This window comes from Xyrauchen texanus, unplaced genomic scaffold (assembly GCF_025860055.1).
Source record: "Xyrauchen texanus isolate HMW12.3.18 unplaced genomic scaffold, RBS_HiC_50CHRs HiC_scaffold_214, whole genome shotgun sequence".
In the NCBI taxonomy this organism is placed as follows: domain Eukaryota; kingdom Metazoa; phylum Chordata; class Actinopteri; order Cypriniformes; family Catostomidae; genus Xyrauchen; species Xyrauchen texanus.
The window spans coordinates 13,800-34,764 of NW_026266182.1; the positions used below are offsets into that span (position 1 = coordinate 13,800).

Consider the following 20,965-nt stretch of genomic DNA (forward strand, 5'->3'; position numbering starts at 1 on the left):
TTATTATTATTATTATTTACAAATTAAATTGTTTTTTTGCCAACTTTAAAAAGAGAAAATTAGTAAATAAAATATTAACCTATTTTTGTCTAATTTACTTATTTCCCCTGGCTGGTATAGTTCAGGCACATGTGCATTTTAGGAAATGCATGACTGTTTTGCAAAGTTTTTTTAAGTATTGAATATTTAACCAGTCAATACAATAAAAGTGCATACTTACTGCAAACTATGGTAACAGTTCCTGTATATCGTCCCGCCCTTTTCAATAACCATCCCACGGCAGACCACCCAATTGCGTTTCTGAACGTGCTTGCGCTACGGACTTGAGTGGCGATTAATGATTGGCTAAGTCCTTTCTCCGCCAGCCAATCAGAACGTGGCAAGTCAGACAAGTTCATGCATAGGAGCGAGGAAGCCAAGTCAGAAAAATGCATATAGATAGAAAGCAGGATCTGTAATAACCTGGGCCAAATCAATTAATGAAGACGTTATAATAAACATCACTATATTTAAATAGCTTTTACTGCAGGTAGCAGCGCATGCATCAGGTATAATTCACTAATCTAACGAAAGGAGGCGTGAAAATAATGAAGAAGATAACACTTCTTTTGATTGTGCTGCTCGGATTGACACAATTCATAATGCTCAGCCGATGCGAAGAGGATGCCAATGGTGGTAAGATTTCCCTTTGCATGTTGCTGACATTTTATGAGTGTTTTGGGACATTGAAACCTGTTCAATGAAGTCTTGCACGGTAGTATGCTGTTGCTAACTAGTTTGATGAATTGTTTGTACTGATACATGCTAGAATATGTTGTATTGTTTTATAGCCACTAAAATATTATGAAATCGGAGTACATAATTGTGCGTATACTAGGCTATTATGAAAATTGTATTTATAATAATTGTACAAACAATATTGATCTAGCTAGATGGATTTCCCTTTTGTGATCTTTCATTGTGAAACCCAACATTTCAGATTCCACAGAAGGTCTTGGTGAAGATGACGATGAAGACGATGATGATACAGATGACACTGAAGTAAAAGAGGAGAATGGGGTGCTCATACTGACCGATACAAATTTCGACACCTTCATGCAGGGCAAAGACACCGTGCTGGTGGAGTTTTATGCACCATGGTAAATTTACTTCCCTCCACTCAATAGGAGACACAGCCAACTATCAAAGACCTTGATCATGCAAACTTTACACATTTTCAGGTGCGGGCACTGCAAACAGTTTGCTCCGGAGTATGAGAAAATCGCTCAGACGCTCAAAGATAATGACCCACTGATTCCAGTGGCAAAGGTTGATGCCACGAAGGCTACTGCTCTTGGCAGTAGATTTGAAGTGTCTGGATATCCTACCATCAAAATTTTCAAAAAAGGAGAGCCAGTGGACTATGATGGGGACCGAAGTGAGCATGGTGAGTGCATTGAAGCAATATGTTAGATTTATTGGAATTACTGTTTTTCATTAAGTGTTTGAGGTGGCTGTGAATTGTAATCAGTTGCTCAATAGTTTCAACTGATGCTTTGAACGTCTGTGTGGTTATGACTTTTGTTTTGCAGCCATTGTTGAACGAGTTAAAGAAGTTGCCCAACCAGACTGGAAACCTCCCCCAGAGGCTACCCTAGTCCTGACTAAGGATAACTTTGATGATGTGGTGAACAATGCAGACATCATCTTGGTTGAGTTCTACGCACCCTGGTTTGTATCTTTCAGATTAACATGTATTTTTTTTAGGGAGTGTGCTTTTATATGTTTGTGCAAATACACTCACTTTGCACTTTATTAGGAACACTATGGTGCTAATTATGTGCCCACATAGTCTTCTGATGTTGTGAAAATCTCAGGACATCAGCAGTTCGAGAAATACTCAAACCAGCCCATCTGGAACCAACAATCATGCCATGGTTTAAATCTCTGAGATCAATTTTTTCCCCATTCTTATGGTTGATGTGAACATTAACTGAAGCTCCTGACCCGAATCTGCATGATTTTATGCCCTGCACTGCTGCCACATGATTGGCTGATTTGATATTGCATGAATAATTAGGTGTACAGGTGTTCCTAATAAAGTTCTATGTGAGTAGTTTGTCATGTATTCTCTCTACACATCACTCTTCCATTTGAGCAATGAGTCTGTAGCACTGAGAATACAGTGTGCTTTAAATTCAAACAGGTGTGGCCACTGTAAAAAACTTGCACCGGAGTATGAGAAGGCTGCTAAGGAGCTCGGCAATCACACTCCTCCTATTCCACTGGCTAAAGTTGATGCAACTGCAGAGACTGAATTAGCTTCTAGGTTTGACGTTACTGGCTATCCAACACTTAAAATCTTCAGAAAGGGCAAGGCATTTGACTACAATGGACCCCGGGAGAAGTTTGGTTAGTAGTTGGCAGCTTTGAAAATTTAAGGCATTCTATAAGGATTTCCAGACCATAGGTATTTGGTGCTGTTGGAAACCAGACAACTACTATCTGTTCATCCTTTTGGTGTAGGTATTGTTGATTACATGACAGACCAGGCAGGTTCTCCATCAAAGCAAGTGCAGACACTGAAACAAGTTCAGGAGCTCCAAAGAGATGGAGATGATGCTGTGATTGTTGGAGTTTTCTCCAGTGAAGAAGATTCTGCATATGAGCTTTATCAAGAAGCATGTGAGTAGTATTATGTCTTATAAAGTCTTTTTCTTCAAATGCATGAGAATGAAATGTTATCTGTAATTAAATTCTAGAATTGTAGCTGCCTAAAGCTTTGTTCACAATGCACACGTTAAGGATGCACACAATTGTTTTTCAAATCTGATCTTTAGGACTGATTATATATACTGTCATTTAGAAAAGTGATTAAAATAAAAAAGTCCTCACCTGCATGCCAGTTTACCTCTTGATGTAGAGAGAGTTGGTTTTATTCTACAATAATTAAAGAGTTGCTGTTGGTGTGGAAAGAGAGGACGTGAAACTTGGAACTTTTGCCTCTACTAGCGTTCATCATGATATCGAAGTTCTGAGATGATGTATGTGACAATGGCATTGCTGAATTTTTTTATATATATATATATATGCATACATTTCATATATAAAACGTGGCATCTGAAACTACTCGTTTGTTTACTATTCACCATCATTCACCATTTACTATGTATAATTCACCATATTGGGTAAAAAAAAAATAAAAAATTTAATTTCTGTGACACTAGTGCCACTGAATGGAATTGCACAAATAAACAATGTTTTCAAAACCGAAATGGTTTTCTGAATATGCCCCACATCTGCAGTTGTTCAAACAGTCAGTTCAGCCCCCCAGCTCAACCCATTGGTGGTGGAGTAGTGTTGTTGGGTTATAAGCAGTTCACTCTAAACAAACGGTTTATAATAATTTATAATTTTTTATAAACTTTTTTTTTTTTTTAGAAAGTTAATCTATGAATGGTTTACTTTATAGTTGTCTCAGCATATTAAGCAGATATGGAAGAAAGCATTTTAACACTGGAGTCACAAACGTCTAGAGCTTCTATCAAGTTACCATCTTTTTGCCAACCAAGTTGTCAACAATCTGTTCTCTCTTTCTGTAGGTAACTCCCTGCGAGAAGACTACAAATTTATGCATACCTTCAATAATGAAGTTGCGAAGTTCCTCAAGGCTTCCCCTGGACAAATTGTCATGCTCCAGCCTGAGAAGTTTAGGTCTAAATATGAACCAGCATCTCATTCATTAACGTTAAAAGTATGTTTTATGCAAGATCTTTGAAGACCAAGAAGCAAACCATTGTTTATACATTTGCTGAAGGAGTTTTTTTTTTTTTTCTTCCCCTAAAAGGATTCCACACTTACTTCAGAAGTGCAAGATTTCTTGATGAAATACGTTCTTCCTTTGGTTGGACACAGAAAACAGAGCAATGATGCAAAGAGATACACCAAACGACCTCTTGTGGTTGTGTATTATGGAGTAGATTTCAGTTTTGACTACAGAGTTGGTATGCATTATGACGTTGTCTGTGACTTTACCTTACTCTGTGAAAAGTATCAAGAAAATAGGTGTAGCTCACTATGCAAACTATTTTATTCTTATTTTGTGCACCATTTACTCAATTTGTTACTTTTTCTGAACAGCTACACAGTTTTGGAGGAGCAAAGTGCTTGAAGTTGCAAAGGACTTCCCAGAGTACACCTTTGCCATTGCGGATGAGGAAGACTATGCTGATGAACTCAAGAGCCTTGGACTGAGTGAAAGTGGCGAGGAGGTGAATGTGGGCATCCTTGGTGAGGGAGGAAAGAAATATGCCATGGAGCCTGAGGAGTTTGATTCTGATGTGCTCCGGAGCTTTATCATGTCCTTCAAAAAAGGTACTTTTATTGGTTTTGTTGCCTATTCTGTATGAAAATGAAATGTATCATATTTCCATAAATTGACTTATTAAATCGTGCATATTCTGAATTTGATATATCACAAGTAGTTATGGTTGCACATCTTACAGCATCAGATCTTGCATAAGAATTTGTTTAAAACATGTTTTCTTAAAGATTTAATAAAAATCCATTGCACAGTAGATCATTTTAAGCCTGTATGTTCTATCACAAGTAGCTTGGTTTAGAAAAATTGTGCCAAGAATGTAAATTTAGTGTAGAAGTACCAGCCTTGCATTGCATGAGGAGTGCATTGTTTTTTGTCACTGCAAATGTAAGGTCAATGACTACACTATTTTATTTCTTTCTACTGACAGGCAAGCTGAAACCTGTTATAAAGTCTCAGCCTGTTCCCAAGAGCAATAAAGGACCAGTGAAGGTTGTGGTGGGCAAAACTTTTGATGACATTGTCATGGATACAAAGAAAGACGTACTTATTGAGTTCTATGCACCATGGTGTGGCCACTGCAAAAAGCTGGAGCCTGATTACACTGCCCTCGGAAAGAAATACAAGAATGAGAAGAATATTGTCATCGCCAAAATGGATGCCACTGTTAATGATGTGCCTCATGATGGCTACAAAGCAGAGGGTTTCCCCACAATCTACTTTGCTCCCAGCAACAACAAGCAGAGTCCAGTCAAATTTGTTGGTGGTAAAAGAGATGTTGAGGAACTGAGCAAATTTGTGGAACAACACGCCACAAAATTATCACACAAAAAAGATGAGCTCTAAGAGATTAATAGAAACCATGAACTTTATACAAATGCAGTTCCCTAAGAAAGGAAGTTTTCTGGAGGGGTCATGACCTTTTAGAAGGAAAAAGATTGTTTTGATTATTTTATTTTTGTGTTATCATTTGTTTCTGGGATCAAAACATTCAATATTTTCATTCCAAATCAAGCATAGTTTGAGGTTTCTTCCCCAATTATTTTAAATAAAATAATGTAAAAATGATAATTGAGTGAGTGTCATTAATAAGCGTTACTCATGCTTTAAGACGTTTGCTTCATCTAGCTGACTTGAAATCACACTGGTTGCTCTGTATGGATGCCCATTTCTGCCACATACAAAAACCTAATCGTGCTTTGATATGTCAGTTATGAGATGCAATGTCATAATTTTATGAGAAATAATTAAGATTAAAAACTCTAAATAATGAGAAGCCATAATTATGAGAAGCGAAATCATAATCGAAATAAAAAAATCTAACATTTGAGTCAAAATTCTGATATAGTCATCTACTTTTATGATTTAGTTTATCATAATTATGACATAACTTATCTCAAAATGATCCCATCTTTATAAATATACATTTTAATATCATTCCACAGAAAACTTCAACTGAGACGTCAACAGTGTTTGGCTTCTGCTCTGATTTCAGATATGAATATCATGTTAAATCACCTATTCACGGGACATTGATTGGGTTTACTAATGCCTAATATTTCTAGTTTTAGGATACGAAAACATTATGCTTAGATTCTCTTGGAGTGGGCGGTACTTAACGATCCGGTTGACCCAAGTCCAAACAGTCCACAGGAAGTGGCACAGTTCAAGGCTAAAATACAATTTTTTTACTGTATCGACTTACTAGCCATATGGTACTTTTTACTCCCAATAGTTGCTACAACGCTGAGCCCGCTTTTCCTTCTATTGTTTTATTAGAAACCGAAACCTAATTAATCGCATTATACGGTATTTTAATAATGGCGAAAACCGTAACAACTGGCTAACACAATTCGAGGCCGTTATAAAAATACGAGAATTTACTCTCATATCGCGCGCCGGTTTTACAAAATGAATTCGTTCAAAAGCAAGAACAAAGAGAACTTCCTCACATGGCCCCCACTCCTTGGCCCCCACTGCAGTCAGACATCCGATTAGCCGAGTCCCCGAAAGGACCTGACAAATCGGATCCCGTAACATTGAGCAACTCGAACATGGCTCGTAATGATTGGCTCATCTGTTTGGCGCTCGTTGATTCTGCAGTGCGCGAGGTGGGCGGCGAATTCTGATTATAAACGACAGACTGAGCGGGTTTGAACACTTGAAGAAACGGAAAGATTCAATATTTCTATACATTTTGAATTTAATTCAAATTCGGTCGCAGTCTACCGCCGACAAGAGAGAAAGACGCCTGTCAAAACTAATTCTTAAATATACAGAGGCGAAATAAGCGCTTGTCTTTTGTTTATCGAGACTCGCCGGTATTGGGAACGCGGACGTGCGGAGGGGAAAGGACCCTATCCTTCGAGCTAGCTGAGTTAGCCAGCCGAGTTAACCGATAATCTTCACCTGGTGACGGCGCTGACAAACTGACGAAAAAAGTAACTTGATTGAATGTGGACTGGTCTCCTCTTGCAGGTAGGCACCAGAGGAAGACAGCGAGGAGACTGTTGTTTCCAGTGATATGTTCTGAAACCACATTTAGTCTCTTGTTGAGACAACCCAGCTAACCAGTTACAGTGACTTCAAATTGAAACATTGGCAAGACGCCAATCATGTGAAGTCAGATTATAGACAGTTTAGAAGTAATGTGATAATTGTAGTTTTGGCTGACAGATCACGAGGAAGTTAATATAATGTGACTAAGTCACGATAAGTGATTTATCTAGTTATTTTAATCCGATACCATGCACATAACGAGCATTTCTTTATAGTCCGATTGTCCTTCAGTAGGTTAGTTAAGTTTTCGCTGAATCTGCAGTAGCTCTAAAGAATAATTTCTATAAGTAAACATTCTAATTTAGAACGTCAATCGGTTACATTAGTGTTGCAGCAAAGCTAATTGACACGTGGAAATATTGCGCATTTGCCTTTTCTTTTAACGTTTGTTGCAATATTTAATTTGGAATGTTACCGAAACTGAGATGCGCACATAAATTCACACAACAAAGTGACACTAATATATGCATATATATTCTCTGTACGTTTATTATTTCTGTTATTTTTATTTTATTAACATATGTTGAATTTATTTTTTTTTTCCTCAGTAAATTGTTCGCAAATGTTTTGTCATTATTGCTTGAATTACCACTTTAGTTCGGTTAGTGTGTCTAAACATGTTTCGTTTCAAGTTGAAGTCGCTGCAGTGTGATGTAATACACCAATAGGGGCGCCAATGAGTTAATACACCTGTCACATTAACACCAGTGAAAACACAAAGTCGAACTGTTATTAAATAAAATAAACAAATGTAATTGCAAAACTTTTCATTTGGGTCACTGGAAATGTATTCATGGATAAAGGACATTCGGTTGCATTGATTTGAAAATCAGAATTTGTTACTACATTTGGAATGATTTGGAAGTGATGCTGAGCAGACATTGGGGAAAATTGCTGTGGGAGGGGGAAACCTGTGAATTTACAAGTCAATTTGTCACTGTCTAGCATGCCACCTCCTGACTCAGCTGCTCCGTTACATATTCAGCCCACATATCCACAGAATGCTAGATAATCGTGACAACAACAGTTGCCTTTTTTGTTCTATAGAATCATTCATTCTATTGGTTGTTCCATTACATTTCTACAAATCATATGGTGAGTGAATGAATCTCTCACATACACTGGCAGCCAAAAGTTTGGAATAATGTACAGATTTTGCTCTGGTGTATAGAAGTACCTGTTTCTTTCCATAAAAGTGGCATTCAACCGATCAAAATGTATAGTCAGGACATTAATAACATAAAAAATTATTATTACAATTTGGAAAAAAAAACTACTACAAAGTTCTCATACAAAGATGATGAGAGTTCTCATCAAAAAATCCTCCATGTGCAGCAATGACATCTTTGCATATCCTTGTCAGTTTGTCCAGATACTCTTTTATTATTGGGTGAAATGTCACCAGTTACAATGACCCTTAAAGGTGTTTTTTGGTTGAACAAACGATTTATTATAATTTAAATTGAAACCATTTTTTTTAATTGAAGTATTTGTATACTATAATATTTTATCCCTTTTGAAAATAAATAAGAAAGCTAACATAATTATAATAATAATAAACCGAATTATAAACATGATGATAAATAGCATGTAACTATAACATGTTATATAACTAAAGCATGTTAGTTTACATGTCAGCATGTTAAATTAACAACTAAATGAAAAATAACATCAACTGTGTGAGCGTTTAAAATAATGTCCTAGGATTATTATTCATTAACATGTACTGTAGGTGCACAACAGCACTGCCAGACTGCTCCTGTCTGTACCTTTAACTCAGTGGTTCTCAACTGGTTTTGCTTCAGGACAGATTTTACATTGGACATCAAGTGGTGACCCGCCATAGTAAAAACGTAATCTGTATTTAATGTATCCTGGGACACATTTCTTTTTATCTTGTGTAGTTTTGTTAATGGATTTCAAGTACAAGGACATGCATCAAGTGACATTATTTTTTTTGTTGACATCAACAACAAAAGAGACAGGAAGTTTTCTCTCCCCCTTTTAATAATTGAAGAGCATATTTACTTGTATGAGCCCATTATTATCCTGTTTGTTTCCCAATTTCAAACATCATTCAAACAGAATTACACAGGATGAAAGGCTCCTCATTACCATGGGTATGTCAGAGTAGCTAGTCTTGAATAATAGTAACAATTTATAGTATTTATGAAAACATAAATACTAGCTAAAACTACACCTGCCACTGTTGATATAAAAGGTCTAATAGATTCTACATATAGATTATTTAAAATGAAAATATAAGTTTGTCAATATCTAACAGTTACTTTTATTCATGTAATATCATGAAACAATTTTGTGAAGGTGATTATGTGTAATAAAAAAAATTAGTGCATAGAACAGTGTTGCTCTTCTCCTCAGTGCTGTTTGGCATGTCTGGTCTACCTACTGTTTGAGAGGTTCAACTTTAAACTAGAAAAGTCACACTAGAATTGAAATTAGTCACATCAGTTTTGAGTTCTCCGCTCCGCAATATCAAAGGAAGCCCGGTTGTTGCACACGCGTGTCAGAGAGCAGATCATTAGTGCAAGCTGGTTCCGTTACACTTGTGCGAAAGGGCAGCTGAGAAGCATTTAGCTGATTGCGAGATTATCATTAAATCAGCCTCGGCAGTCCTAAATGGGATATCACTTGGACGGCCGCCGAAATATCTTTAAATGGGAGAACCGTGACATTGTTCTTTCCCTGCTATCTATGACCCAGTCCGAATAGACCTGCGACCCACCAGTTGAGAAACACTGCTTTAACTCACACACTCGCTTATGTCAGACCACCTCGCTTCTTTCTGACATTTTCTCTGCTGTGTGTGTGTGTGGCGCAAGTTGAAAGGAGATGCTCACGCGCAGGTGAGATTCTCCGTCCAGTTGCATTTTTTTCTCATTACCGTAGATAAGCAAATGTACGTGGTATGATAGCAGTCAATTTTCATACCGTGAAACTGCTGCAACGCTATGTCAAATGTCTGTGGTTTTTTTGCCCGCTCTAACCTTTTTTTGTTTTTTTGGTTCAAAAGTGGCTTTTCTTTGCATTTGTTCCCATAAGGCCTGCACCCTGAGTCTTCTCTTCACTGTTGTACATGAAACTGCTGAGGACATGTGAGGTGTCTATTTCTCAAACTAGAGACTCTGATGTATTTATCCTCTTGTTTAGTTGTACATCTGGTCTTCCAAATCTCTTTCTGTCCTTGTTAGTGCCAGTTGTCCTTTGTCTTTGAAGACTGTAGTGGACACCTTTGTATGAAATCTTCAGTTTTTTGGCAGTTTCAGTTTCAAGCATTTTATAGCCTTCATTCTTCAAAACAATGATTGACTGAAGAGTTTTTAGAGAACGCAGTTTCTTTTTTGCCTTTTTTTTTTTTTTTTTTTAACCTAATAAGTTTTGCATACTTTGGCAACTCAAAAACAAACACAAAGACAATTTTAAGCTTCATTTAACGAATCAAATAGCTTTCAGCAGTGTTTGTTATAGTGGCAAGTGATTTTCTAGAACGAAATTAGCAATTTAGCATGATAACTCAAGGACAAGGTGTTGGAGTGATAGCTGCTGGTAATGGGGCCTGTCTAGATTTGATAAAATGTTTTATTTTTTTTTTAAATAGTGATGGTGCTGTTTTTTTACATCAGTAATGTCTTGAATATACTTTGTGATCAGTTGAATGCCACTTTGGTGAATTAAAGTGCCAATTTCCTTCTGAAACAGCAAAATCTGTACATTATTCCAAACTTTTGGCCACCAGCATATGTAAACCATGTCCGCTCCATTTTATGTCTGTTTGTGTGATTTTACATGTATGCATTTACTGTACTTTATTACTATATCAGGACAAGTGTAAACGCTAGGGCTTCATGATTTGGGGAAAATGTCATATTGCGATTATTGAGGCTAATTATGCAATTGCGATATAATAAACAAATATGCACAAATAGATTACTGATAATGCTGAAATGTGTATTTCTAAACTCAAACATACAAACTAGCAACAAAAACCACTATAAATGAACAGTTTTTTTTTCTAATTAAAATGATATTTTTACTAAATTAAATAATATCTTTGCATTACTGCAAACTTGTTATTTTCTCAATATTCCACCTAAATAAAATGGAACAATAAATAAGAACATAAACATTTTCATGAAATTTAAGATTGTCCAAACAAACAGGGACATTTAAGCAGGATGTTTTTTTTTGTTTGTTTTTTAAAATGACAAATGACAAACTCGATAAATCATCTTTCTAAAAAGTTCTGCTTATCGCTGGTATCTTTTTGTCATTTTAATGATCAAAAAAGTGACGTTAAAAACACACGCACTCACACACACATCTACATATATATATATATATGTATGTATATGTGTTGTTGTAATTTTAGTGTTATTTTTCACACAAGATTGAACTTATCATGATGATCTCATGATGATGATGACAACTTTGCGAGCTGCAGACAGCGGTGGTGAGAGACTAGCGTCTCCTTGTTAGAGTGCGCATAAGCTGGCGGAATTTTAAATCTCTCCCGCTCAGATTGTGTCTCTTCCGCGACTGGTTGAAGCAGCTCTGACCGCACAGAGAATGACAGTTTTGGAGTTATTTATTTATTTACATGGCACGCTCCCGTATTATATGAAGCTAAATTAAGGATGAAATAAAGATATATCGCCAAGCTATGATCTGTGTTTCTATCAGACTCTTGAGCTGCAGCGCTCCTCTCATCTCGTGTGTCATCATTATAGACTGGTCATCTTTTTATTAGCTGTGTAGAAAATGGGCTGTCACGTCCACACATGCACTTATTTATTTAATAAAATCGCAGCAATTTGCCGTTATGTAAACGCACATGCTGACATCGCGATTGCGATATGATTAATCGTGCAGCACTAGTAAGCACTGTCTGCACCTCCATGTGTAACCAAGTTGAATGTTTCTATATTTGTCTAGAATGAAATATAAAACTGTATATGTCTATAGGGAAACCATGGGATTGACTGGGAGGAAATCAGAGAAGGGTCCAATTTGCTGGAGGAGGCGAGTGAAGTCTGAGTACATGCGACTGCGACAGCTCAAACGTTTTAGGAGGGCAGACGAGGTCAAGGTGATCCATGGGCTAACACGGCAGAGATAAAGCTGCCCATACCAAGTTGTTATAATTTGACTTTGTTTTAATGCATATAACTCAGTGGAGGATATTAAGTGCCTTTGATAACTTTGGAAACAACCCTGTTGCCTACCTGTCTAAAAGATGTTTTCATATAAAAAATTATTTTCTTGTTCCACAGAGTATGTTCAGCTCCAACAGACAGAAAATCTTCGAACGCACTGATATATTGAACCAAGAATGGAAACTAAGACGGATACAACCTGTTCACATTATGACACCTGTAAGCTCACTGCGAGGTACCAGAGAGGTTAGAACGCATCTTCTAATTCAGATTCAGGCAAAAGTTACTGAGTGCACCTTTTTAATATTACCTTTTTTAATGAGAATCACTATTTGTGTTCGTAGAATCCTATTTGTTTCCTTTTGCCCAGCTTTATGGGCTATATAAGTTTGTGGGTCATTATCCTCCCTGATATATTTTCTTGAATTAGTAATGTAACCTCTCAAAAAAAGGTACATCATGTGACTAATTTTTGTCTCTATTATGGGATGTCAACTCTTTAAATCTAACACAACTCGATCATTTTGCAGTGCACCGTTGACAGTGGTTTCTCTGAGTTCTCCAGACAAGTCATTCCTCTCAAAACACTGAACGCTGTGGCCTCTGTGCCTGTCATGTATTCATGGTCTCCACTCCAGCAAAACTTTATGGTAAAACAAAATTCTGTTTATGTATTGTTGGGGAAATCCAAGTTATAAAGGCAAAGCATTTTTAAGTGTTTGATTCTTTTCTTTTTTTTAGGTTGAAGATGAGACCGTATTGCACAACATCCCGTACATGGGTGATGAAATCCTTGATCAAGACGGCACCTTCATTGAAGAGCTTATCAAAAACTATGATGGAAAAGTCCATGGAGATAGAGGTCAGGGATTAGAATTTAATCAGATTCTTCCTTCATAGACTCAAAGCAAATTAAAAACGTTGTAAGCAATTGTCCCTATAAGCAGAACTAACAATTCTTCAATTAATGTATTGATTGGGGGTTTTCTTGAAATGGGACATTGATTTCCTATTTTCTATTCTGTGTGCAGAATGTGGCTTTATAAATGATGAGATATTTGTGGAGCTAGTGAGTGCGCTCGATCAGTACAGTGACAATGAGGAAGATGACGAAGAGGATGATCAGTACGATTGCAAATTGGAGAAGATGGAACTCAGTGATGGAAAAGATGACACTAAAGACACTCACAAGGACCAACTTAATTCTGAGAGTAAGAGATTTAAATTGAGCCTGAGCTAAGTCTTTGTGTGAATATACTAATTACAAAAAATAAAATAAAATTGATGCATTTTGTTTGAAATAAATACACGTTATTTAATGCTGACTATGAACTGGCATTTTATTAAATATAACAGCATGTATTATATGCAATGTCTTGTTTTATTGCATAAACTGTCCTTTTTGATAGAAAAAAATATGCCTTTCTTTTCTATCCAACAGATTGTAACAGTGACGGATCTAAAAAATTCCCCTCTGAAAAAATTTTTGAAGCCATTTCTTCCATGTTTCCTGATAAAGGTTCACCTGATGAACTCAAAGAAAAGTATGTCAGATGTGTCTATAAAAACACTGCCATAAGCAGATATTTTCCATGAATATAATAAAATGATTTGTGATTTGTGTTATGGTCATCTCAACACTCCCTCTTTCTTCAGGTACAAAGAGCTCACTGAGCAGCAGCTCCCAGGTGCTCTTCCTCCTGAATGCACCCCCAACATCGATGGACCAAATGCTAAATCAGTGCAGAGAGAGCAGAGTCTGCACTCCTTCCACACACTCTTCTGCAGGCGTTGCTTCAAATATGACTGTTTCCTCCATCGTAAGCAATGGTTGCGCAAAATCCTTGTAACTTACAATCACTTCACCCATTATCATCACTTTATTTCCTTTTTTTAATTTTCTTAATTTTTTTTATATCAATTCCTTTTTCTTGTTTTTTTGCAGCTTTCCATGCAACTCCAAACACATACAAGCGTAAGAACATGGAGAATTTGGTCGACAGCAAACCATGTGGGATTTATTGCTACATGTATATGATTCAGGCAAGTGCATTTCTTCACCAATCAGAATTGAAAGAGATTATCAACCCTGAAGAAAATGATCAAACTTGATAAAGGAATTACACTTTACAATAAGGTTGTATACATTAACATTATTTAACACTATAGTTAACATGAACCAAGAATAGTAAACAAACAATACATAAATGGGGTTTGTTTATCTTACTTGCTGTTAATATCAACATATAATTTTGATTATTCAAATGCATTGTCTGTTTTAATCCGCAAATCTGTTTCAAGTGTTGCATATACAGTATCTAGTAATCGTTTACTTTATACTGAGTCAGTGCATCTGTCTCTCCTCAGGATGGCATGGTTAGGGAGTACCCAGCAGGTGTGGTTGCAGAGCGTGTCAAGACCCCTTCTAAGCGCACAGTGGGCAGACGCAGAGGGAGACTCCCGAACAGCAATAGCAGACCCAGCACCCCAACGGTCAACAATGAGACTAAAGACACAGACAGTGACCGAGAGGGAGGGGCAGATGGGAATGACTGTAATGATAAAGACGATGATGACAAAAAAGATGAGACCACCAGCTCATCTGGTAAAGTTTGAGTGACTGTAAAATATAACACTAGATGCTTTTAACAATGCATCTCTGAAGATTACATTAGTAACATTTAAGATGTTCAGTCATTACTGAATGTACAGATGTTAAATCAACTCTGGACACTAAAATAAATCGAAAAACTATATTTTATTAATTGGACATGAACAAACATTTATGTAATGCTTTGCAGATTAGTAGTCCATGTCTGTTTAATACATATAGATGTGAAAGAATGTGAATGTATTTCTAACTTGATCTGTTAAGCAATGTATCATGTAAAGATGTCAGTGTTAATGAATGTTATGAAGTTTTGGCTAATATAGTTTGTTGGTAGTTGAGTAATATGTAGTAACTTTTTGTGTTGTACAGAGGCAAACTCTCGGTGTCAGACTCCAGTGAAGTTGAAGTTGAGCTCAGAGCCTCCTGAGAACGTGGACTGGAGTGGAGCTGAGGCATCTCTATTCAGAGTGCTTATCGGCACTTACTATGACAACTTCTGCGCAATCGCCAGACTAATTGGCACGAAGACATGCAGACAGGTACACACATCTTAAAGATGGTTTATGATCAAAGATAATTTTATATTATTGTTCGTGTTACTTTAGAGAATGTCTAAAAATGACATGCCTTAATGGAATTAGTTTAAACACAGGCAATGTAAAATTTAGTGTCACTGTTTATGCTAATACTTGAAATGAAATTCTTAAATTACATGCTGAAAAAGATTGATACCAGTGAATTCATTTTTTAGAGGGTTTTTTGTTTTGGATCTGTTAGGTTTATGAATTCAGGGTAAAAGAATCCAGCATCATTGCACGTGCACCTGCAGTGGATGAAAACACTCCTCAAAGGAAGAAGAAGAGGAAACACAGGTATATCAATAAAGAGTGATGTGTTAGAGTCTCATACCAGTTGTTTCACTTTCAACATGTACAGTTTAAATGGTGTGTTAGTCATGACTGACTTGTCTGTCCACCTTGGGTTCTTGTTCTAGGTTGTGGGCCACTCATTGTCGAAAAATTCAACTAAAGAAAGGTTTGTATCTTATGAAATTAGAAAAGTTGGTGGAATGATCCTTAAGCCTTAAGCACCAACTATAAACTTGATTTAAAATAAAATAAGCTTTTTTAAGGGCTGGGTAAAAAATATAGATTTTCCTATGCATCGTGATCTTCATTTGAACCATCTCAATATCAGTTCTTAAATCCCACTTCATGTGGCTACCCTCTATTATGCAAGTAAATCACTCACATGTGCAACCAAATCTCAAGCTATGTGACAAAATGTCTACTATTAGCTACTGGCTAGTAAATGTTCAGATTTCACTCTGCATGATTGAGTAGTATAGTGGAGAAGTTATTAGGTTTTTTTTTCTCGTTCTGTGTTTCCAAAGATGAGATCCACGGATCCATATTACTTTTAATACACTTTGTGTTTTTCCATTAGTTGTTGATTTTAAAAATAAAAAAGAAACATTTAATTATAATCACACATGGATGCACTAAAGAAACAATGCACATCTTATTTGCTTACTGTTGATACCGCTAGTCTTAAAGAGACCGTACCGATTAAGCGTGTGTCCTGCATATCAATGTACATATCAGTAAATACAAAAATTACGTAACAATAAAAATGTTACACAAATATTTCTGTAACCTAATATATGCAATATATTATGTCATTAATTGATCGAATAGACTGAATCTGAACAGTTTTGAAAAGCTAAAATGTGACCTTGTTGATGAAAAACTAATGATAAAATATCATTGTAAAAGTAATCTTTTCGAGTTGTACTTAGAAGGGTTACATAAGTTCCTATTTATAATTAAGAGCATTAGCTGAGAGCAAATATAGTTAATATTTAAGAAAATTGAACCCAGTAACAGATGTACCCAGAAATCTGTATCAATACCCAGCCCTACTCTTAATTTTGAAAGTCAGGTAAGAATGCAAAGTGTGCATTACTCACATTAACTATCTGCTCACAGATGGCTCCTCTAATCATGTTTACAACTATCAGCCATGTGACCACCCACGCCAGCCATGTGACAGTTCTTGCCCCTGTGTGACTGCCCAAAACTTCTGTGAGAAATTCTGCCAGTGCAGTTTGGAATGTGAGTACACAGAACACACACCAGTCGGGCAGCTCAAGCATGCAAACTTAGTGACATCCCGCTTGCAGAAAATCACTGGAAATGTGTCATAATTTTAGTATTATGGACAATTTAGGCTTCTTAAGGCCGATTTATACTTCATGTAGTGACCAACACCATGGTTTGCATTTATTATTGCTACGTTGGTGTGTTGCTTTGTTCTTTGATTACACAGCTGAAATACTAATGTATTGAGAGGAAATTATTAAAAAAAGCCATCTCATTCAAAAGTTTCTTAAATTATTGTAGCATTAAAAAGTAGTTTATCAAAATATGTTGGATTTAAGAAGCATGTTTTCTGCTATGCAGATCAAAAATAAATCAGTCATGTACTTAATGCTTGCTCTTGAGTCACTTGAATAATAAATAAATGAATATTTTGGCATTCTTTGAAGTTCTATATTTCCATCAAATTAAGAAAATCTACTTGCTTGATCAACACAAATTGGGTATTTTAAAGCTTATAAGCTGGACTTTACAATACATACAGGCAATATAAGCAACTCTTAACTGAAGCATTTTTAATTTACTGTAAAATTAGAAGCAAACCATTTTCATAACTCATGAGATGTAATTCTTTTACTGTACTGACTGTCAAACATACAGTCAAAACCTCATACAGATTGAAAGCTCTTGAGTGGAATACAACAAATATTGTCACTTGCATGCCAATTATTTATATATATATATATATATATATATTAGTGTAAAAGCCCAGGGGAAAAAGCTCAGTTTAAAAGTTAACAAATGTCTTTTTGTTGCATTTCTTCTTGTAACTTTAACACACAAACAGAATATATAAAGGCAGGTGCACCAAAAAAATGCCAAATACAATGTGACGCGATCACTAATCAGTTGATTTGATCAATAGATCTTAAAATAATACTGGAGAAAATCTGCAGCTACTTCATCTATTTTTCCCCCTGGCAGACAGTCTCCGGTTACAAATTGGACCAATCTCCACCGTAGAGGTCTGTGTTAACATAATGTAGTGTTACATTTTTGGAAAGGTGCACATCAGGCTATGGCGAAGCCTAGGTTTGATGCAGAAGTATAACCAGCCTTACTCCCTAACATGGAGAGTGTTTAGAAGGTATATTGCCCACAATGCTCCTGAATTTGGACTATTTGTACCTGGTTTAGTGTGTGATCGACTTATGTGACCTACAATGAAAATTCAAACATGAAAATGTAAACATCATGAATGTAGCAAAGTTAATAAATTACATTTTTCTATTTTAGTTGAAGTATTAGCCTTCTTTCTAGCCTCCTAGAAAGACTTCATGCATAACAGCGGTGTTTCTTTTGAAATGGTCATCATGTCTGGAAACAGGAGTTTTAACTGGATTGTTGTGCATGATCAGGTCAGAACCGGTTTCCGGGTTGCCGCTGTAAGGCTCAGTGTAACACCAAGCAGTGCCCCTGTTACCTGGCCGTACGGGAATGTGATCCTGACCTGTGCCTCACCTGTGGGGCGGCTGAGCACTGGGACAGTAAAAACGTCTCCTGCAAGAACTGCAGCATCCAGAGAGGAGCGAAGAAGGTACATTTATTCTGTCATGCCTCATCATTAAGATGCTTGTACCTTTTTTTTATATGAGCTTATTAGCCACAGAAATTATGATAAAAAAAAAAAAGAATATTTTCCACATCAGCTTTTTCTATAGTTTTGAGTTTCTCATCTTTGAAATACTTCATCAGCCTAAATATTGCTCTTGTTAAGAGTAAAACCTGCTGGCAAACCATGGTGATTTAATGACTTAATGAGTGAATTTTGCAGTCAAACTGGATCACAAATTGGTCTGAATGATTCATTAGCAAATCAATATGATTTTCAAAAATGTTTTTAAAAATCCCTTTTCCAGTTTTGGAACTTTTCCAATCACAAAGGAAAGGTCACAGAAAGTCATGGAAATTCAAGGGACCAGTGTTGGAACCCAGATGGTTAATATGTATTAATGTTTGAATTGTGATTTTCCCCCTCCTTGGATATTTATGCCATTTCTCCTTTCTGTTTTTGTAGCACTTGCTACTGGCTCCATCTGATGTGGCTGGATGGGGCATCTTCATCAAAGAGCCTGTTCAGAAAAATGAGTTTATCTCCGAGTACTGTGGGGAGGTGAGAAGACTTTGTGTAATTAACATGTCAGAGTTCATCATGAGATGTTTTTCTTCTAATATAACTCATTTCTATTTTTACCTGATAGATCATCTCCCAGGACGAGGCAGACCGCAGAGGCAAGGTCTATGACAAATACATGTGCAGCTTTCTGTTCAACCTAAATAATGGTAACTTGCCGCTCTCACAAACTCTTGTTTTACTGCACAGAACAAATGCGCTCTCACTGGCTGACAATCTCTCACCTTTCACCCACAGACTTTGTTGTTGATGCAACTAGGAAAGGGAACAAGATCAGGTTTGCCAACCACTCTGTGAACCCCAACTGCTATGCAAAAGGTAAATCATTTAGAAAGGTGTAGTTTACCCAAAAATAAAAGTTTTGATTTACTCCCTCACATTCATGTTCCAAACCTGTATGACTATTTCTTTGGAACACAAAAGGAGATGTTAGGCATAATTTTAACTTCAGTCACCATTCACTTTCATTGGATAAGAGAATGTGTAAAATGTAAACCTATGATCTGGTCTTCTCTGCCCCCTCAGTCATGATGGTTAATGGGGATCACAGAATTGGCATATTTGCCAAAAGAGCCATACAGACTGGAGAGGAACTCTTCTTTGACTACAGGTAGAAAATGCTATATTTTATTTTACATTCTACAAATTACTTGCATCTGAATTGTGGCAAGTAAAATGGCTTCAACTTGTTTATTTGGCCGTAAAAGTCTGTTTTGCCTTAGTTTATTATGTGATATTTTCTGAGTTGCTTATAAAACTAACTATATTTTCTTATCACTTTCAGATACAGTCAAGCCGATGCTCTAAAATATGTGGGCATTGAACGTGAATCAGAAATTCCATAAAGCCATCTACCTCCTTGAACAATTGCCTTACACACTTCAGGAATTCTCTTTCCATCTCCAAAACAGTTTAGATACTGGGTTTTATAGGACAAGGGAATCTATTTGAACTTTTTTTACAGTGATATTTTGTTTTCTTTTTCTGTCTTTGCTTTTTTTTTTTTTTTACTTGACCAACAGGCTTACTCTGGGATTCACTATTTGATAGTAACTTGAACATTGTCATGTTTACAGCTGAAGCAATCCATTTAAAAATGGCCCATTGTTTTGTACTCTGGAGGATAGGTTTTTTATCTATTTGCTTTGACAATTAATCTTTACATCTTTGGACCAAATTGTTACTGGCTGTATGTTTAACGCATGTTATCACACACAACCCCCGTTTCGTTCTTTGTGTAAACCAAAGCCACCTTCACTGCTTTGCATGTAATCTCAAGAAACTTGGTGCAGAGGTATTTAATGCATTGAGTACCAATGCACAGTTGCTGTAAACACACAATGGTGAATTATGTGAGGGTGTGGACTCAGTATCATACTATTGTGGTGCCTTGAAATGTAAAAAGAACACTGAATAGATTCTTGAAATAGATTTCCTATAATGTTGTTGAACAGTGTACTCAAATTGTATGCATGAACAAAGGATTTAAATGGAATTGGAATCAGGTCAAATGTACATTCCTCAACATTATTCTGTATTGTTTCACAAGTCTACCGAGACAGTTGCAGCTATGAGTTAGACATCACTAAAGGTAGGGAGATTTGATTAAGGTGCTACTGTTCCATGTCAAGTGGAAAAAAGTCATTCTTTTCTAAACATGGGATGTTATAAGAATCAAAGCAATAATACCATGCTTGACTCAAGAACAGCTTATGGTCCCTATTTATTTGATCAGCGTAAACCTGTTTTATTAATATAATTTATTGATGCTATCTTTTGCTGTGATTTGTCTAGGAAATATAAAGATGTTACATTTTAGGAGCTAGTTGATTCATTGTTTTGCTCCATTTAATTAACATTTTTCCATTGAACCTGTTGATTAATACACATTTTTCCTTTCTGTGGGTTTTTGACCACTCCATCTTTCTGATTACATGGTGCCGTTTAATTGTTTACAGGGACTTGTGAAAAAAAATAAAATAAACATTGAAAATAATCGTCTGCTGTTGTATTTCAGCATGCCACAAA

General features: G+C 36.3%; 2 protein-coding genes across 2 annotated transcripts; both read left to right on the plus strand.

The window, feature by feature from the left end:
• Positions 1-392: 392 nt before the first annotated feature.
• LOC127641879 (protein disulfide-isomerase A4-like) lies at positions 393-5,357 on the plus strand. Its single transcript, XM_052124693.1, has 10 exons — positions 393-675; positions 980-1,139; positions 1,221-1,426; positions 1,572-1,710; positions 2,186-2,391; positions 2,506-2,664; positions 3,582-3,733; positions 3,827-3,983; positions 4,120-4,353; positions 4,731-5,357. The coding sequence occupies exons 1-10, from the start codon at positions 588-590 to the stop codon at positions 5,144-5,146; spliced, it is 1,917 nt and encodes a 638-aa protein (XP_051980653.1). The 5' UTR covers positions 393-587; the 3' UTR covers positions 5,147-5,357.
• A 1,085-nt stretch (positions 5,358-6,442) lies between these two features.
• On the plus strand, positions 6,443-20,944 carry LOC127641877 (histone-lysine N-methyltransferase EZH2-like). The gene is made up of 20 exons (XM_052124691.1): positions 6,443-6,778; positions 11,843-11,966; positions 12,151-12,279; positions 12,564-12,683; positions 12,775-12,895; positions 13,065-13,244; positions 13,475-13,577; positions 13,690-13,853; positions 13,979-14,076; positions 14,401-14,638; positions 15,014-15,183; positions 15,422-15,516; positions 15,639-15,679; positions 16,633-16,758; positions 18,162-18,340; positions 18,821-18,916; positions 19,005-19,086; positions 19,175-19,255; positions 19,463-19,547; positions 19,722-20,944. The coding sequence occupies exons 2-20, from the start codon at positions 11,850-11,852 to the stop codon at positions 19,780-19,782; spliced, it is 2,286 nt and encodes a 761-aa protein (XP_051980651.1). The 5' UTR covers positions 6,443-6,778; positions 11,843-11,849; the 3' UTR covers positions 19,783-20,944.
• The last annotated feature ends 21 nt before the right edge of the window (positions 20,945-20,965 follow it).